Below are 14,969 nucleotides of genomic sequence, written 5' to 3' on the forward strand. Positions count from 1 at the left end.
AGAGAAGATATTGTTAAAGATGCACCCAAATGTAAAAATTACAAATAGAATTACCGGTATTCAATTCAAATTGAGCTTTATTTTTTTTTTTTAGCACCTGAACAGCCTCATCTCTGGCCTGCTTCTCCTCCTGTCTCCTCTGTCTCTCATCCTGCAGCTCGTTGAGGCGTTGCTCATACTCATTTAACTTGGCCAGGGCATCATGCCTCTTGTTTTGGGCTTCCAGAGTGTTGATGAATGCGATTTCATTCACCTGTACGGACACATATACTTATTACCGACATATATGAACACACACAGAGTATATACTGTGTAAATAAACATAAATGCATGTACACAGAAAAGTTTGAAGTATCTAGCCTAAATATTGTTACCTGAGTGTTGAAAAATAGATTTGGATAGAATCAACCCAATTTACACAACCAACCCACATCACTCTCTTTTCAGGGACATTAGGTATGTATGAATGTCCTTTAAGAAAGTTCTTCAGCTGTCACATGTATATGGTTACTGCATTCCCTCCTCTACCTTGGCCTCCTCTTCTTGGGCCTTCTTTACAATCGCCTGGAGCTGAACCTCTCGCTTTAACTCTGCGTGTAACAGCTTTTCGTCCATCATCCTCCGACGCTGATCCAACAACTCCTCCTTCCACTTCCTCACCTCTTTCTCCTGCAGAAAGTGAAGCGTGAAGGGAAAAAAATAATAAATGTACATCCTCCAGGATAACACAGACAATGGATTATTAATTGTTCAGTTGCTACCCTCCCCAGTGTGTGCCCATGGGGATTAATACAAATATACAACACTTGATGTTTGTATGTGGTTAATCCTGATTTATTCTAGGTCTCACTCATCTTGCCATGGCCTGGAGAACAAAAACAAACTTCATGAAAGGCTGTTGATTTTGGCCAGGGGTCTCACTCATGGCTGTCTGCGGCCAGCTGGCCTGGATGCGACTTGAGGGGGTTATAATATTTAGTGATTCTATCAGGCACTGTGCTGACAAAACCTATCATTATGAGCCAGGCTGGGCTAAGCTTGCATGGAGTTTCTTCAGGGTGCTTTCCGTCAACTTGGCATGTTATACTCACCCTCTCCAAGAGCTTCTGCAGTTTGAGCGTCTTTTCCTCCCGGAGTTTGTCCCTCAGCTGCTGCGCCTTCAGCTGTTTCTCCTCATGTTTCTTCTTTGACTCTGCAATGGTTCTGTCAAAAACATGGAAACAAATCATTCATCTCAACCTCCTTATCAACAAAGGCAGACATAGACTCTGATAGGCACTAGGGCCTGTTTAGACGTTCTGGGTGGTAACCTAAAAAGAAAGAGGTCATACGCAGTAAGTGGGCCTTTGACTCTCTGGCTGATGGGTTAAATCCCTGTCAAAATAAGGTGAGGGGATTGTAAATGAGCAGGGCACTAAACAAGTAGAAAAGCTAATTGTACTGTGTGGATGCTGTCAATGCGTTTTAGAATTAAATTAAGCTGTTGAAAAAGGGAGAGATGCGCTCAACCAATCACTGCATAATGAAAATGTTTTGCACCTTTTGCGTGACGGTGAGGACAATTTCTCGTGCATGTGGATTCCATGTCCAGGAGGCCGAGCAGGTTCCTCCTCGACTATGTCCCCCCATGAGTTACTCTGACGCCATGGCTCACGAGCTACAAGAAAGACGAGCAAGGAAAATAAACAGATCAGTGTAATCTTTGCCATTACAAAGATTGCCAGCTCAGTTTTCATACAGATGTTGACGTCTGTACCGTCATAATCTGCCAGCATGTCACTCCAATCTATATTGACACCACAACCGCCGTTGCCGATGCTAGCCTGTGGTAAACAAAACAAAAAAATCAAAACATTACTGGCTGTCAAACTAAAGGGAGCAAACATTTACAATATGAATGAGCATTATTAATCTTACAGTAAAGTCACTTTCATTGTCAGTCTCCAGGTCATTGTTCTCAGCCTGAATCTCTCTGGTCAGCTGCTCTTCCTCAGCGATGGCACTGGCAATCGCCTCCTCGTTGGCTTTCTCCAGTCGGTCGGCAAGCTCCTCTTTTTTGGCCAGGACCTCGGCCATGGACTGTGGCTGAACACATTGCACAGATACCACCTCACACACACAGCATTTCACACATGTTGAGTTGGGTACACTTTAACGAGAGATTAATATAATAAATAATATAATAATTATCAAACTATAAGTAAAATATGTTGACAAAATATATGAAACACCTTTGATTATAATGCAATATATCACACCAACTAAAATAGAGCAGATGTTTCAATTTGTCGTGTCGAGTACAAATTATGAAATATCAGAGAAATGTGGTAAATAAAAAAACAAAATTTGAATGAAAAATATTCAATGTGTAGAACCTGTAATACTACATTTTAGCCTCTGTGCAGTTGGTCCGATTTAAACTTTGGTGCACGATCCAAAGACGGGAACACCATATCAAGCCAATCACAGTTTGTACCACACAATCACCACAAGTGAGGGAGCATTCAAGAGGCATGCAGGGCACATTTACCGTGAGGATGAAGAGATGGTGAAAAGAGACGACTGATGGTTTTGCACGAGAAAACTATTTACTTCAACCGTATAAGTATTTTGGGAGTTTTCATGACGTGGCTATAATAAGGGAAGGACTCAGATTACTCCAGAGCAGTAACTACTTTAAATTAATTATCAAGCCTTCTCAAAAGTATGCGTCTTTTACATGAGGTATGCATGGAAAGGTGTAAAAGTTCTTAAGCACACAAGTATTGCCTGGACAAGGTCAAAGACTAGACTGGTGTTGAATTTGAGGCCAAATAGCTTTCACGGCAGATTTCAGTTAAATGTACAACCTGTCAACATCTGACAATGTCCCACTAAAGGTGTAGTCATCCATGATTAAGTATACAGAGCTCCACACTCCATGATGAAGATCATCATTTGTGATTTATTTACACAAACCTGATGAAGGCAGACAATGTTTGCTTAAGATCTAATGCTGGGTTGAATACAAACTGGAAAATCAGTCCGAGTTCCACAACATTATTTTGTTTTGCACTTAATTTGGTAGTCGAAGTGGCTAAAATAACTAAAACAAGTTGAGAGATTAGTTTTAGGCCACACCCCGGGAGCACATGCTCAAGTACAAAAGTAATCTACTCACAGCTATTCTTCACAGTGAGAGGCACTATAACAACACTACACAGAGCTATGCAGTCTTTCCAGCACATTTGGTCTGGAGGTTTCTTAAGATTGACTTTGTTTTGGCGGTAAAGTACCCTTGGGGATCCCTGCCCGCCCACTCCCTCCCTCCCCTCTTCCATCTCTCAGCACTCACAGTAGAAAGCTCTGTGGGGTCCAACACACTCTCCAGTTTCACGGCTGTCACAGGAGTCTCAGCCTGTCCTGGAGCAGATGTGGCCGTGCCCAGCGACGCGCCACCCTCAGCCACACTGTCCCCAAAGGCCAACAGTGCACCGAGCCCATCCGTCTGGGGAAGGTCTGGGGACGGTGAGAGGGCCAGAGCAGGGACTTGGACTGATAAGGTAATGTCTGTTGATGGGACTGTGGCTGAGGATGGGGGGGGCTCTGGGGCTTGGGAAGGGGGAGGTGCGTCTTCACAGGGTGCGTCGACACACTGCCCCGAGTCTTGTACACTCTCTGCTGGGGGCTGCACCGACAGTCACACACAAACTCAATTAAAGACATGCATATTTCAAGCAATAAAAAACATCAAACCAATCAATACTCAACACAGTGCTGAAAACACACATCATGCAGGAAATCATGGTACCCACATGCCCTAAATATCCAATTATGATTGGAAATAATGATCATGTATGTTTGTAAAGTATTTAATGTATTTTAAAATCAACCGATGGCTATAACACACTCTTACCATGTGTGTCTTGAGGCATCGACAGAGTATTTATTTCATGATAGTGAATATGGTTTTTCTGCCTCTGAAATGTCAGTGTACAATCAATTGTCTTAAAGTTGATATGCCTGTCTGGTTGGTCTGTCTATGAATACTAAGAAGCACAAAACAAAAACAAATGTGGCTAATACAATGGTTTAGTGTTACTCTGATATGTATGAATAATTGATATCAAGGGACTGCTCTGGGAGAAACACATCACAAGGTACTGAACCTCAGTACCTCCATCATGTTCCCGTTCCCTGGACATCTGACTTTCTCCAGCGGGTCGGGCTCCACAGGGACTGGCTGCGCAGCATCCTTCTGGTTTGTGTCCTTGTCCGAGAGAGGGTTGAGTTGTTGCTCTTCCGTTGGTGGCAGATGTGACTTGACGCTGTCCTGGTTTGGGGTGACATCAACCAAGACAGGACTGACCTTGGCAACAATGGCAGCAGAGCGGGGCTTGGTAGTACGCCCTCTCTGGACCGTCTCCCAACCCTCAGCATCCTTCTTACCTGGAAAACACGAAAGGTACCGTTTCAGACGAGGATAAGAAGATGTGTTGTTGCGCTCTCCATGTTAGGAACCACATTAACTTAAAGTGCATTCTGGTTCTGTGCAGAGGATAATTCTTACACAGTTTTTCAACAGGGGCGGTGGTTGGTTGACTGGAGCTCGGGATGGACTGAGTGCACTTCACTCGGTCCGCCCAGCTGGGGCCTGTGTGGGAAAGCCGGGCTGCAGCTAGTGTAGGTGGGGGACCACTGAATAAGAAACACACACATCATGCATGAGAATAAACAATATTTCATTGTCGCCAGGTTTGATTTTCAATTATATTATACCAGTCTGTCTAAGAGGCTTCAGCAGTCTGAAGACAGCCTCTATCTAACACCCCAGCACTCTCCACTCTGAGACAGCATGGAACTGTATTGGACAAAAGGCCTCCGTTATGATCAATATCCATTTCCTGCAGCATCCAATTACAGAGCAGTGCACATATTGAACCGATGCTTCAGCAGTCTTTAACTGACACTTTCATCTACACCTTCCACTTATTCTCTGGCCAAAGAGTGAGAGACTCGACAAATTGCATTAAACAAATGCTCCACCATCAGGAATCAATGGCTGTATTGTAAGATAACGTAGTCTGCATTTTCTAACCCCTTTAACAACAGGCATCATTTTAAATATTGATTGGTTAATAACTGGATGCCCTATGATACAATTTTAATCACATAAAATGTTTATCTTCAAACGGATCAAATGCCAAATGTGGTTTGGTGCAGCATACTATTAGAAATACAGTAAGAGAGCTTACCCAAAGTTGAGGGCGCGACGTGCACCTGGAGAAGGAACCATTCTGTCGGCCGAGGGACTTGGCATCACATGACGTCCTGGAGACATCTTACGCACCTCCCAGGCTAAAGACGTGGGCCTGAAGTAAAAGTGGCAAACACTACATGACTAACACTAATTACAATTCCTAGTTGCCAAACACGCACAGACTTGGCTCACACTTTGGCAAATCAGTTAAATGGCTGATTTACTTGCAGCAATATATGCAATAAATGGAGCATGTAAAGGTTTTAGGTTGTCTTATCGATTAACAGTACGCTTTAAATGAACAAATTGGGAAGCAGCACTGGGAATTTAATTTCTTAGTCAATTTACGGTTGCAGTGGTCACTGTGTTAAAGAGAAGCCAATAAACTCATGGATCTCGTGGAATTAAAGCCAAGGCTATTGATCTGTTCTGTTTGTGACTCAAAGCCATGAACCAGACACCGGCACTTCCAGTTTCAACCTCGGGGAGCAATTGAAAACCGGTGGTGAATGAGAGTGAGAGATAAAGCAAGGGAGTGAGAAGATCACCTGTTCTGGGCATCTGTTTTCTCCAACTTCTCCTGAAGTTGGATCCAGTCTATGAGAGCTTTGAAATCCCGTACATAGTTGTCCAACATCATCAACACCTCCTAAAGACAGCAGTCACAACAGGATGGAGAATGGCAGAGTGCATAAACACAAACATGAAGAAAGGTGCAATGCACAAACCAATTGACACACATGCATCAGATTTTACTCAAGAACATTTGTTGAACAATAATGTAAAAAGCAGTACAATTTGTTTCATACACCTAGCAAATACCATAACAATTTAAGCACAATGTAAGCATAACATGATGCTTTCTATCTTTGTTAGTATTTTCTACTTAGGCCTTGTGATATTTACCATTTCATCAGTTTGATTAAAACAAAAAAACATATATACTTGTATCGTCCTAAAATCAATAACATTGAAATGCTTGTTGAGAGTGCAAATCAGTTCAAAAACTGACAGGGACCAGATAGCTAGATCAAGAGTGTTGCTGGCAAGCAGGAGCTGCCCCAGAAATATTCATGAGCGAAGCTGAAATGTTGTCATTTATTTATTGCTGGAGAAATTGTGATAGCTTTTTTTCCCCATTATTGATAGCTTTTTTCTCTCCTTATGTTGAGGGGAGTTTAGTTATAAAAGCCTGTGGCTTCTTGACATCTCCTGTCATCTCTTATTTGTTTCCATTATCTGGATTTTATGAAGTCTTATGTGTGTGCAAATCACATTAAAAATGTTTTTGAAAAAAGAGAAACGCTTGACTGAAAAGTTTGAGGAACTACTGAGAAGGCAAATCCCTTTTAAAAAAATGCCTAATATCTGCACTTGAATTGACTCACTGTTGGTTATCCAGAGGTGGTGGGCCGTGTGGAGCTTTTTCCCAGAGCTCTAATGAAACGAACACAACTGATTGATGGGGAGCGTGAAGGGAGTGGTAATTGAGAGTAAAGCTTCACAGTGCTTTTAGTTAATAGACAAGTCAGGCCAGTGAACGATGTGTCCAGCAGCAGGTCTGCTGATTAGAGCTGGTTAACAGGCAAAGACCACCACTATGGCTCGGTGTTCATTTGGTAATGAAGGCTGAGATGGAGAGGTTTGCTGCTCCTCTGACAGATAAAGCAACAATGAGTGAAGGCACCGTAAAGTGGCTTTCAGCATGTTAACAGGCACACTTACCTAAATACAACCCTCACATAACATTTCACGAGGAATGACAAAATGTTTAACCTTCCAGAGGCATTGCCATAAAATAGGATGGGTAGTAAAAGCCTGTGGTCCATACATAGAAACAAGAATGAACAGGTAAAGGCTAGGTTAGAGTGACTGACCTCTAGTAAATTATTCACAGTTCTGATTGTTTTTTGTTTTTTTATCAGTCAAACCATTCAAGACCAGGATGGCCCATTTAGGTTCACTTAAAGAAAATGTATATACATTTTACAAAGGAATTCCATTTATTAATTTGCCTTCAAGCGAACAGGAATGCCAAGTACCTCCCTTGCCTGGTCTGGATGATAAGTCTAATAAATCAGAGATGGGATAAAGGAACAGTTGATAGGAACTAATTAGGCCTGGGGCTTGGGTTAAAGAGGTGTGGGCATTATTAATAAGCATATATGAATCATTCTGCTGGGTGAACAAATTCCCTCCGACTGTGAAAACATATTACGTCAGCACTGAGGTTCTCATGCAAAATGACACAAAGCATTACAGTTACAAAATATAGCCCTGATTGAGAAGTAGGCATCACTTCCTGATAATGGTTATGTTTAAGTTTGTTGGTGGAAAATTGTTAGCAATTTGTGTGAGAGCACACAATGCAGATTGCCCACAGCTACACTGGGGGTTTGTGGCTGGGGGCTATCAGAGCACTCTGCTTCCCCTCCAAATGACTCCATCATCCATCAGTGTCCATTAAGGCCAAGCTGGGTGGGATAGGGGATTATGAACTGCACCCAGCTCCATGGCCATTAGACAGCATTATGGTGTAGAGAGATACAGTGGTATGAGGGGGAAAAAACACCTACTAGCCAGATGTCTGACAAAGGCCAACTGGCAACATCCTGATCACACCACAGGGAGCTGCACTGTGGCACTGACAGCATGCCAACCACACCACAGGGAACTGGGCTACGATACTGACCGCAGAACGTCACCAGAACCATGCTCAGCATAATGCTGCATGGCAGAAGAATCAATAAAACACAGGACCATTAGTATCAGACCAATAAGCCCTGGAGCAACATCACAGTGTCACTCCTAAACGATACCAAAACAAACACACCGATCCACAAAACGGAGAATAATGCCGTTGATTAGATGTGCAACATGTTGACCAAAAAGGATGCGAAATGGCCAAGCCCCATTTCAGCAAATGCTTGACGACACACACACACACACACACACACACAATGTTGTTTACAGTCCATCAGCAATATTCAGTCCAGTCAGGCCCAAGAGAGAATTCGGTGATAATTCTCTCAGCAGTGAGCCTTCAGAGAGCCCCTCTGACATAAAGCAGAAATCAAGAGGAATGTGAGCCGTGAGGGAGATATTGTGTTATGATCTCAAAGTCCCCCTCTAGTGTTCATAAATCCCAACACCTTTCAGGCTCCACAAACAAGGAACTCTTTTTCAGATCATGATCCCACTGATGGCCACACTAGAATTTACATTTGTGTCTCTCCTCAAAGCAGACTGACCTTGCATTCTACGACACTCTGATCGGATTCACAGGTAACGTAAATCTCGTCCACAGCTCGACGCAGGTTGTCGAAGAGGAAAGCCCAGTAGCGTGCTCGTAGGTCCACCTTGCGGGGCTGTCTGGCTTTGGTGGGGCTCTTCTCTGGCCCCTTGTCCAACAAGACACCAGCGATGCCTTTATTTTCAGCATTCTGGATAGACAAAGCGTGGACCAAACATTATGATAACAATGACACACTCATTGCAGAGTCATGTAGGTCTTTAGTTGTTTTTATATAGCAACCACAGTACTTTTTTCCTGTTGGTTGGGACATGAGGTTCAGCTTTTATATGCCATATATTACCAACCATGCATAAATAGCATGAGGAGAATAGGGAGATGTGAACCCCCTTGTGGCAAGGTTGGCTCCATGCATTACCCCAGTGGTTTCAGAAAGTAGTAAATATTAAAATAGAAAGCATCAATAGATTTAGGGGACTAACAGAAAAAAACACATTAACTTAAATAGCATTTTACTAGCAGTGTGACAAATTGTTGTTGTCAACATCTTGCCGTCACACCAATATATAACGTCCCAGCTTATATCATCCTTCTTGTCGTCTGTTGCAAATCTAACACATATCTTTGACACATTTTGCAACCTAATGAAAGAACACCTAATGTCTGAAAATGAAATTAAGAGATCTGACTGAAGATAGAGTTGTGTCGGGTGAGGCAAAGCCATATTCTGGCACGTAACACAAAACAATTAGAGACTAGGATTGGTCACCTTTTTCTCCTTTTCTTTGTGAACTCAGCTTTTCCAAGACTGACTAACAAAAGCAAAATCAGGGAGTTTCATGAGAGTCACAGATCCACTTGCGGTGTATGGCGAAGGAAATAGAATCCTTAGCTTGGTGAATGGTGCCCTCTAGTGGGAGAAGATGACACACTAACCTGTTTCTTATTCCTTTGTTGACCAGAGTTGATCCTCTGGGACTTGGAACTGCCACTGGAGTGGCTTTTGGACTTTGCTATAAAAGGAGGAGAAGAATTAGGCGTATGCTGTGTATAGTAACTGATGAAATAAACATTCTCAAATTATCGGGATGAAGGTAAGGAGATGATTAGGTAAGGCGGTAAAAAATATTCTATGGCATTCATTTAAACTAATGCCTTGTTTTGGTTGGGCTTTTCTTTTAGGTGGCTAAAAAAAGGGTTCCCACTCTTTTCTGGAGTAGTTTTCCAGGACTTTTTCCAGAAAAATGTTCAGTGATGATCTAGCTGCTAAAACACACAGTACATGGTCTGATTTAAAAGACGAGCAGTCAACAGCTGTAACTTGATATCATCTCTTACAAGCTTGGAAATTATGACACATTGATTACAGAATAAAATAAGAATAAAGTAGTGACTTTTATTTACATTTGAAGGAGAATGTCAAATTACATGATTCATAATGTCCTTGAAAGAAAATCCTGTAAAATAGTCAGAGGCTGTGGTGAAGGTTGGTATAAATAAGCTTGCTTGGATAATTTGATGTGGCACTGCAACTGCTAAACAGGAAACGATATTCTTGAACAGAAAAGTTTAAAATTACCATCTTATCAGTTATTTTTCTTTGACATTTCAGGATTTCAAAGACTATAGCACTGTGTAAACAATTCAAAATGTATTACATAATATCAAATTGACTAAACACAGTAAAGCAGTGAACTGTGCCAGCAAAAAATATGTTCTTTGACATAAAAGGACTAGGTATCAGTGTAAGCTTTGACACTTGAAAAGATTATTTACACTCATTTGTTGGTCTACCCTTGAGATGAGAAACGATCATTGAGTTTCTCCACAGACTTATCCAAAGATAGTCACTGGAATACTCCAAATCTTCCACTGTCCCAAAGATATGGGAAATCAAATCACCTAAAGTGAACATTAGCTGCAACACCTAGCACCGCACAATGAGGACCTAAACAAAACAAATGTCATACTCCATTTACTTGTGATGTTTGTATTGCAATAATGTGAAATAGCATATTAGCATGCATAGAAACTCTGTTTTGCATGCCGCTACAAACCTTCCTCCTCTTTGTTCTCCAGAGGTACACTCCAGGCAATGAGGTTACGAGCAGCACGGCCTTCTTCAGCAACGATCTTCCTCACCTTGTCATGGCTGTTGGAGCGCTGAAAGGATGCCTGCACAAGAAACCAATTCAAAACCTTAATGTTGCACTTTATCCAAGAGCCAAGGAAAGAGTAGAGCAGTACAACATGAAATGAAATGTGATGATTGATAGAATAGGGAATTGATGTGGGATTCATTGAGTTCATTAAAAAGTAAACCACATTTATATCTTATTTCACTAACGTCACTGGGATAACACATTGTAATGACTCACAGTGCTTTCTTTATGTAGGAAGGAAAGAATGTATGGCTCAATATGTGTTGGTATATGTATGATTCTCTCTCTATTTTTGTGTATTAGCTTATTGTTATTTTTTGCATCTTTGTATCATTTCACTATTTTGTATAGTGCTTAAATTATTGTCTCCAGCAGTAAAGTGTGTTATTATAGTCCTAAATATGCTCAAATATGTTTATAAACAAGTCAATTTTAATCTGCATTTATTCAAAGCATTATGCATTTTAAAACATAACAGACATCAAACTGTGTGTAACAGAATGCATATAAACACATGATTAAAATAAATAAATGCCACACAACACACGTTAACTGTAGTAGAAGGGAGATACACCAGCTGTGCCTCATAACAAACAAAATGCTAAATGAATGTATTAGAACACACTTTGTTAAAGTACTAATTGTTTTCAAAAAGGACAATATCAAATCCTTAATCCTTCAATTCAATGTAAAATAGCAATACTAAGTACCACAAGAGAGTGTATTGCAATAAGATGTTTCAATTATTTGTCCCAACCCTGGTGTGCGGATGAGATGTGAGCAGGGGTTCGTGGCAACAACAGTGCACACATTAAGTTTATGCACAAGGTCTACTGGCACAGACTGTGACAAGAAACAGCTAGAGGCAGGCGCTCTAAACCGGCTGTGTGCCCAGCATGCATCATGGTTGACCTACACATTGACTATGCATCAGTAAACTTGACTAACCTGTAAAGCAGACACTGTGAACCAAAATAAATGCTGCGAGAAGTCATTTGTTACATCCTTTAACTTTGGGACATTAATGTCCTGTTTCATAACAGGACATTAATGTCCTGTTATGAAACATGGCATCAACAACTCTCTGCATCCCCATCTCACTGAGAACCATTCTGTCACATAACAGTTTGGCCAAACGGCTCATGCATTAATGCAGAGAGCAAATATGTTACACACCTTGTAAGGAATAACATCCACAAAGCAATTTGCTAAATTAAATAACAAGGAGAAAAGTACACAGTGTACTAAACAGTCTACTATAAAATTGTATATTGTTCCTTCTTTCTTTTTTTTATCTCACATCTAAACGTTATGACTTCTGGGCAACCTGGTTGCTGATCAATCTGGATCTTTCCCTCCCAGCAGAATAGTGTGTTCTGTACTGTTCATAAATCATTTAGTCTAATGTTGACTAAAGTCCTGACTAAACTCTATTTTGGTTGGACAACTATAAGATGTGGTTTCAGACTTAAAATACATTGTTACCTGAGACCAACACAAAAAAATCAAGAGCCAGTTCTCCTCTTAATAGCAAATGAGTCATGGAACAAACTGTTCTCTCTCTTTTCCTGGCTGTCTCTCACTACCAACACTATTCAGACAAGAAAGATACAAATAAATTATTCCTCATGCAACACACTCACAATTGAAAAGAGGAATACAGTTGAGGTCTTATCCAAGGATTTGACGAAAAAAGTGATAATTAGGTCCTGGTTTCTTTTACGTAACATGTAACAACAATCTTTGCAGACTATCATTCAATGCCAGTAAATGTGAACATGGCTCATTAGGTGTTACACATGCAGAAACAGCATGCGTGTCCTGGTCTGATACTATTTAATGTCCCTAAGGGAGATACCCAGCTGACCTACTTTTGGTGAGCAACATTCTTTACATGTCGAGTGGCCTGGGCTTTATTCGACCAACGAGAAAAGGACTACAAAGAGATAAAAGAACATTAAAGAACACAGGCCAATCTAAAATGAGCACGGATTTGTGACGTAGGTCAGCATCAATGCGCCATCTCCCATCTACATTCGGTAAATATTTACTCTGCGGTTACTGGGTTTGGGAGCCATTTGATGGCAGATGAATGTTGTGGGAAAACCATACTGACTTACAACTGATGGCTGGCGAGCTATGTGCAGCAGCCTGAGGCAAAAAAGGCTAACAGCAACATTCTCTTGATCCACTTAACCAGCTGTAAACAAACTGTCTCATGAGCTACACTGTAGAAAAATAAGATACATTGTGGAGCCTAACTTCTGTTTTCATTCTCTGGCCAGGTAATCCTTCGACATGCACCAGAGAGAGTGCTTATTTTCTAGACTTTGCCGAGTAAGGGGCAAGTGTAAGGTTTCCCTTTTGGCAGGGAAGGTTTACAAACAGATGCAAGTAGCAAGACAGTGGGTGAGATCTCGCTCATGAAGAGAAACACAGATAAAATCAAAAGATAAGAGGATACATACAGAGTAGAAGTACAGCCTGTAAGCAGGTTCCTCGTCCTTTTCCACCCCTGACATACTTTTGCAGCCCACTTCAGGCAACCTGTTCCCCCATACCAGCCCTGCCACTTGTGCAAGGTGACATCGTCATCTGACAGCCAGACCAAAAATAGACTTCTACTGTGTAGTCCACAGCGCTATAGCAACTTCCCCAGCTGTGTCAACTCCTCTCCCAGTGGCAATAGTGCTCAGCAGTTCGCCAGTCCGGCCTATCACTTTGTCTGTAATCTAGCCTGAGCCCTCAGTGCTCTGCTGAGTTAGCAGCCATTTCTTAGGCCCAGCTCTCTGCCCGCTGCTGTCTGTCTGATTGCCATCCTCTTCTGCATGTAGCTTCATATATTTACAGCTTCTCTCCTCTGCTTTCTCTGCTCTGCGAAGCCCCCACTAGCCTCTCACTCTCTCCGTTTCTCATCTCTCACTCTCCTTCTGCCACACCGCTGAGCAGTCATGTGCACGCAGCAAGCCTGCTGCTCTACCCAATCCTGCGGTGCCAGTGATGAGAGTATAGCTGGAGGCTCAGAGTGTGCTAACGTAAGCTTGGTCATGCATTAGCCTCACACGGTGATGCTCTGGATCTGATTGGAGTAAGCATCCAATAATTCATAGGCTGATGGGGGACATAAACACACAAGCCCACATGGTTTGACCGCCTACACATGATGCAAACTTAAAAATGTGTGCAAGACAAAGTTGGGTATAAACGGGGACAGCCGGATAAGCAAGACCATCTGATACAAACTTGATCCAATTACTCCCGTGGTCCATATTCAACACATCTCCTGATGTCACATTTCTGTTATACTGATGATAGGACATACACCTATACACAACAATCCCATGATGCATTAGCATGTTCTCACACATCACACGGGGCCATGGGTCATCATTTTGTAGAAATGCACAAGTGGGTGCTGGTGGAACTTCAGTAACTTAACATATGGGCTGACAACAGCACACAGGTCACTCTAAAATGTGAACCCATTCTCATTTATCCAGTCACTGAGCCCAAGCTAGCTTAGAGTGCATTGGAATTATCACGCTCTTGACTAAATTAACTGCTGTATTTAGGCCGTTATCAACCAGCTAAGATGACATTACGAACCTTCAAAGCGGTTATGGAAGTATTCTTGCTTTTGCCTCCTCCATGCGAAGAGCCTGAGCTGTTGCTCCCAGACCTCTCCCTCCCGTCACCACCTTGGCTAACTCTCGGGCCGAGACGGTGCTGACCAGCTCCACGCCGTCTTCCATCATGGCGGTTGTCTTTGGACATCGACCCTTAGTAAATACAACGCTGAGTCGGTGAGGAATAAAAGTCTATGGACACGGTTTGTCTTGTTGTTAGAGTTGATGGAAAAACATGTCAGATACAAACATGACAGAGAGGACAACCTAACAAAAGCAGGAAGTCTGTTAAATTAACATGTCGTCTGGCAATGGGATTATCCAATGAAATTGCTGTATCGTCGACACAATTTAACTGCCAGCCAATCACGTACAGTATAGTTTAGGTCAAAGGGCGGGACTTCAAACAGCCTACCATGGCAACCATGAAGACTAAAGATCGGGCGGGACGTTTGGTTGATCGCTCGTGTGTGTCAAGCGTCTACAGACCCGAGGAGACGTGAACGTGCCTTCAAAATAAAAGCTTTTGGAATCACACTGTTGTTTGTTTATCTCTGTATGTGCGTCAATTAATGCACATACTTGAGTGTACATAGCTTATGCTTGCTTAATTACTGTTTAGCTGTGTTGCACTCAGTTTAGCTGCATGTCTATATTCCCTTACATTGTTTTTGCTATTGTGTGTTAAA

General features: G+C 42.0%; 1 protein-coding gene across 3 annotated transcripts in view; it reads right to left on the reverse strand.

The window, feature by feature from the left end:
* scaper (S-phase cyclin A-associated protein in the ER) overlaps positions 1 to 14,669 on the reverse strand; it is a 54,571-nt gene extending 39,902 nt beyond the window's left edge. The window contains exons 1-15 of one of the 3 annotated variants that reach the window (XM_034534834.1): positions 14,261 to 14,669; positions 10,550 to 10,667; positions 9,429 to 9,505; positions 8,491 to 8,682; positions 5,788 to 5,888; positions 5,235 to 5,351; positions 4,550 to 4,677; positions 4,157 to 4,428; positions 3,335 to 3,667; positions 1,918 to 2,085; positions 1,757 to 1,823; positions 1,540 to 1,657; positions 1,092 to 1,203; positions 529 to 669; positions 98 to 253 (exon numbers count right to left, since the gene is read on the reverse strand). In XM_034534834.1, coding sequence (XP_034390725.1) covers positions 98 to 253; positions 529 to 669; positions 1,092 to 1,203; positions 1,540 to 1,657; positions 1,757 to 1,823; positions 1,918 to 2,085; positions 3,335 to 3,667; positions 4,157 to 4,428; positions 4,550 to 4,677; positions 5,235 to 5,351; positions 5,788 to 5,888; positions 8,491 to 8,682; positions 9,429 to 9,505; positions 10,550 to 10,667; positions 14,261 to 14,428 — 2,268 coding nt within the window. In that variant the 5' untranslated portion in view covers positions 14,429 to 14,669. Of the gene's footprint in view, positions 1 to 97; positions 254 to 528; positions 670 to 1,091; positions 1,204 to 1,539; positions 1,658 to 1,756; positions 1,824 to 1,917; positions 2,110 to 3,334; positions 3,668 to 4,156; positions 4,429 to 4,549; positions 4,678 to 5,234; positions 5,352 to 5,787; positions 5,889 to 8,490; positions 8,683 to 9,428; positions 9,506 to 10,549; positions 10,668 to 14,260 lie in introns of all 3 variants that reach the window. The other 2 variants (XM_034534833.1, XM_034534832.1) reach the window with 2 other exon arrangements.
* Between the last annotated feature and the right edge of the window lie 300 nt (positions 14,670 to 14,969).

The sequence above is a fragment of the Cyclopterus lumpus genome, chromosome 6, assembly GCF_009769545.1.
Source record: "Cyclopterus lumpus isolate fCycLum1 chromosome 6, fCycLum1.pri, whole genome shotgun sequence".
Classification (NCBI taxonomy): Eukaryota; Metazoa; Chordata; class Actinopteri; order Perciformes; family Cyclopteridae; genus Cyclopterus; species Cyclopterus lumpus.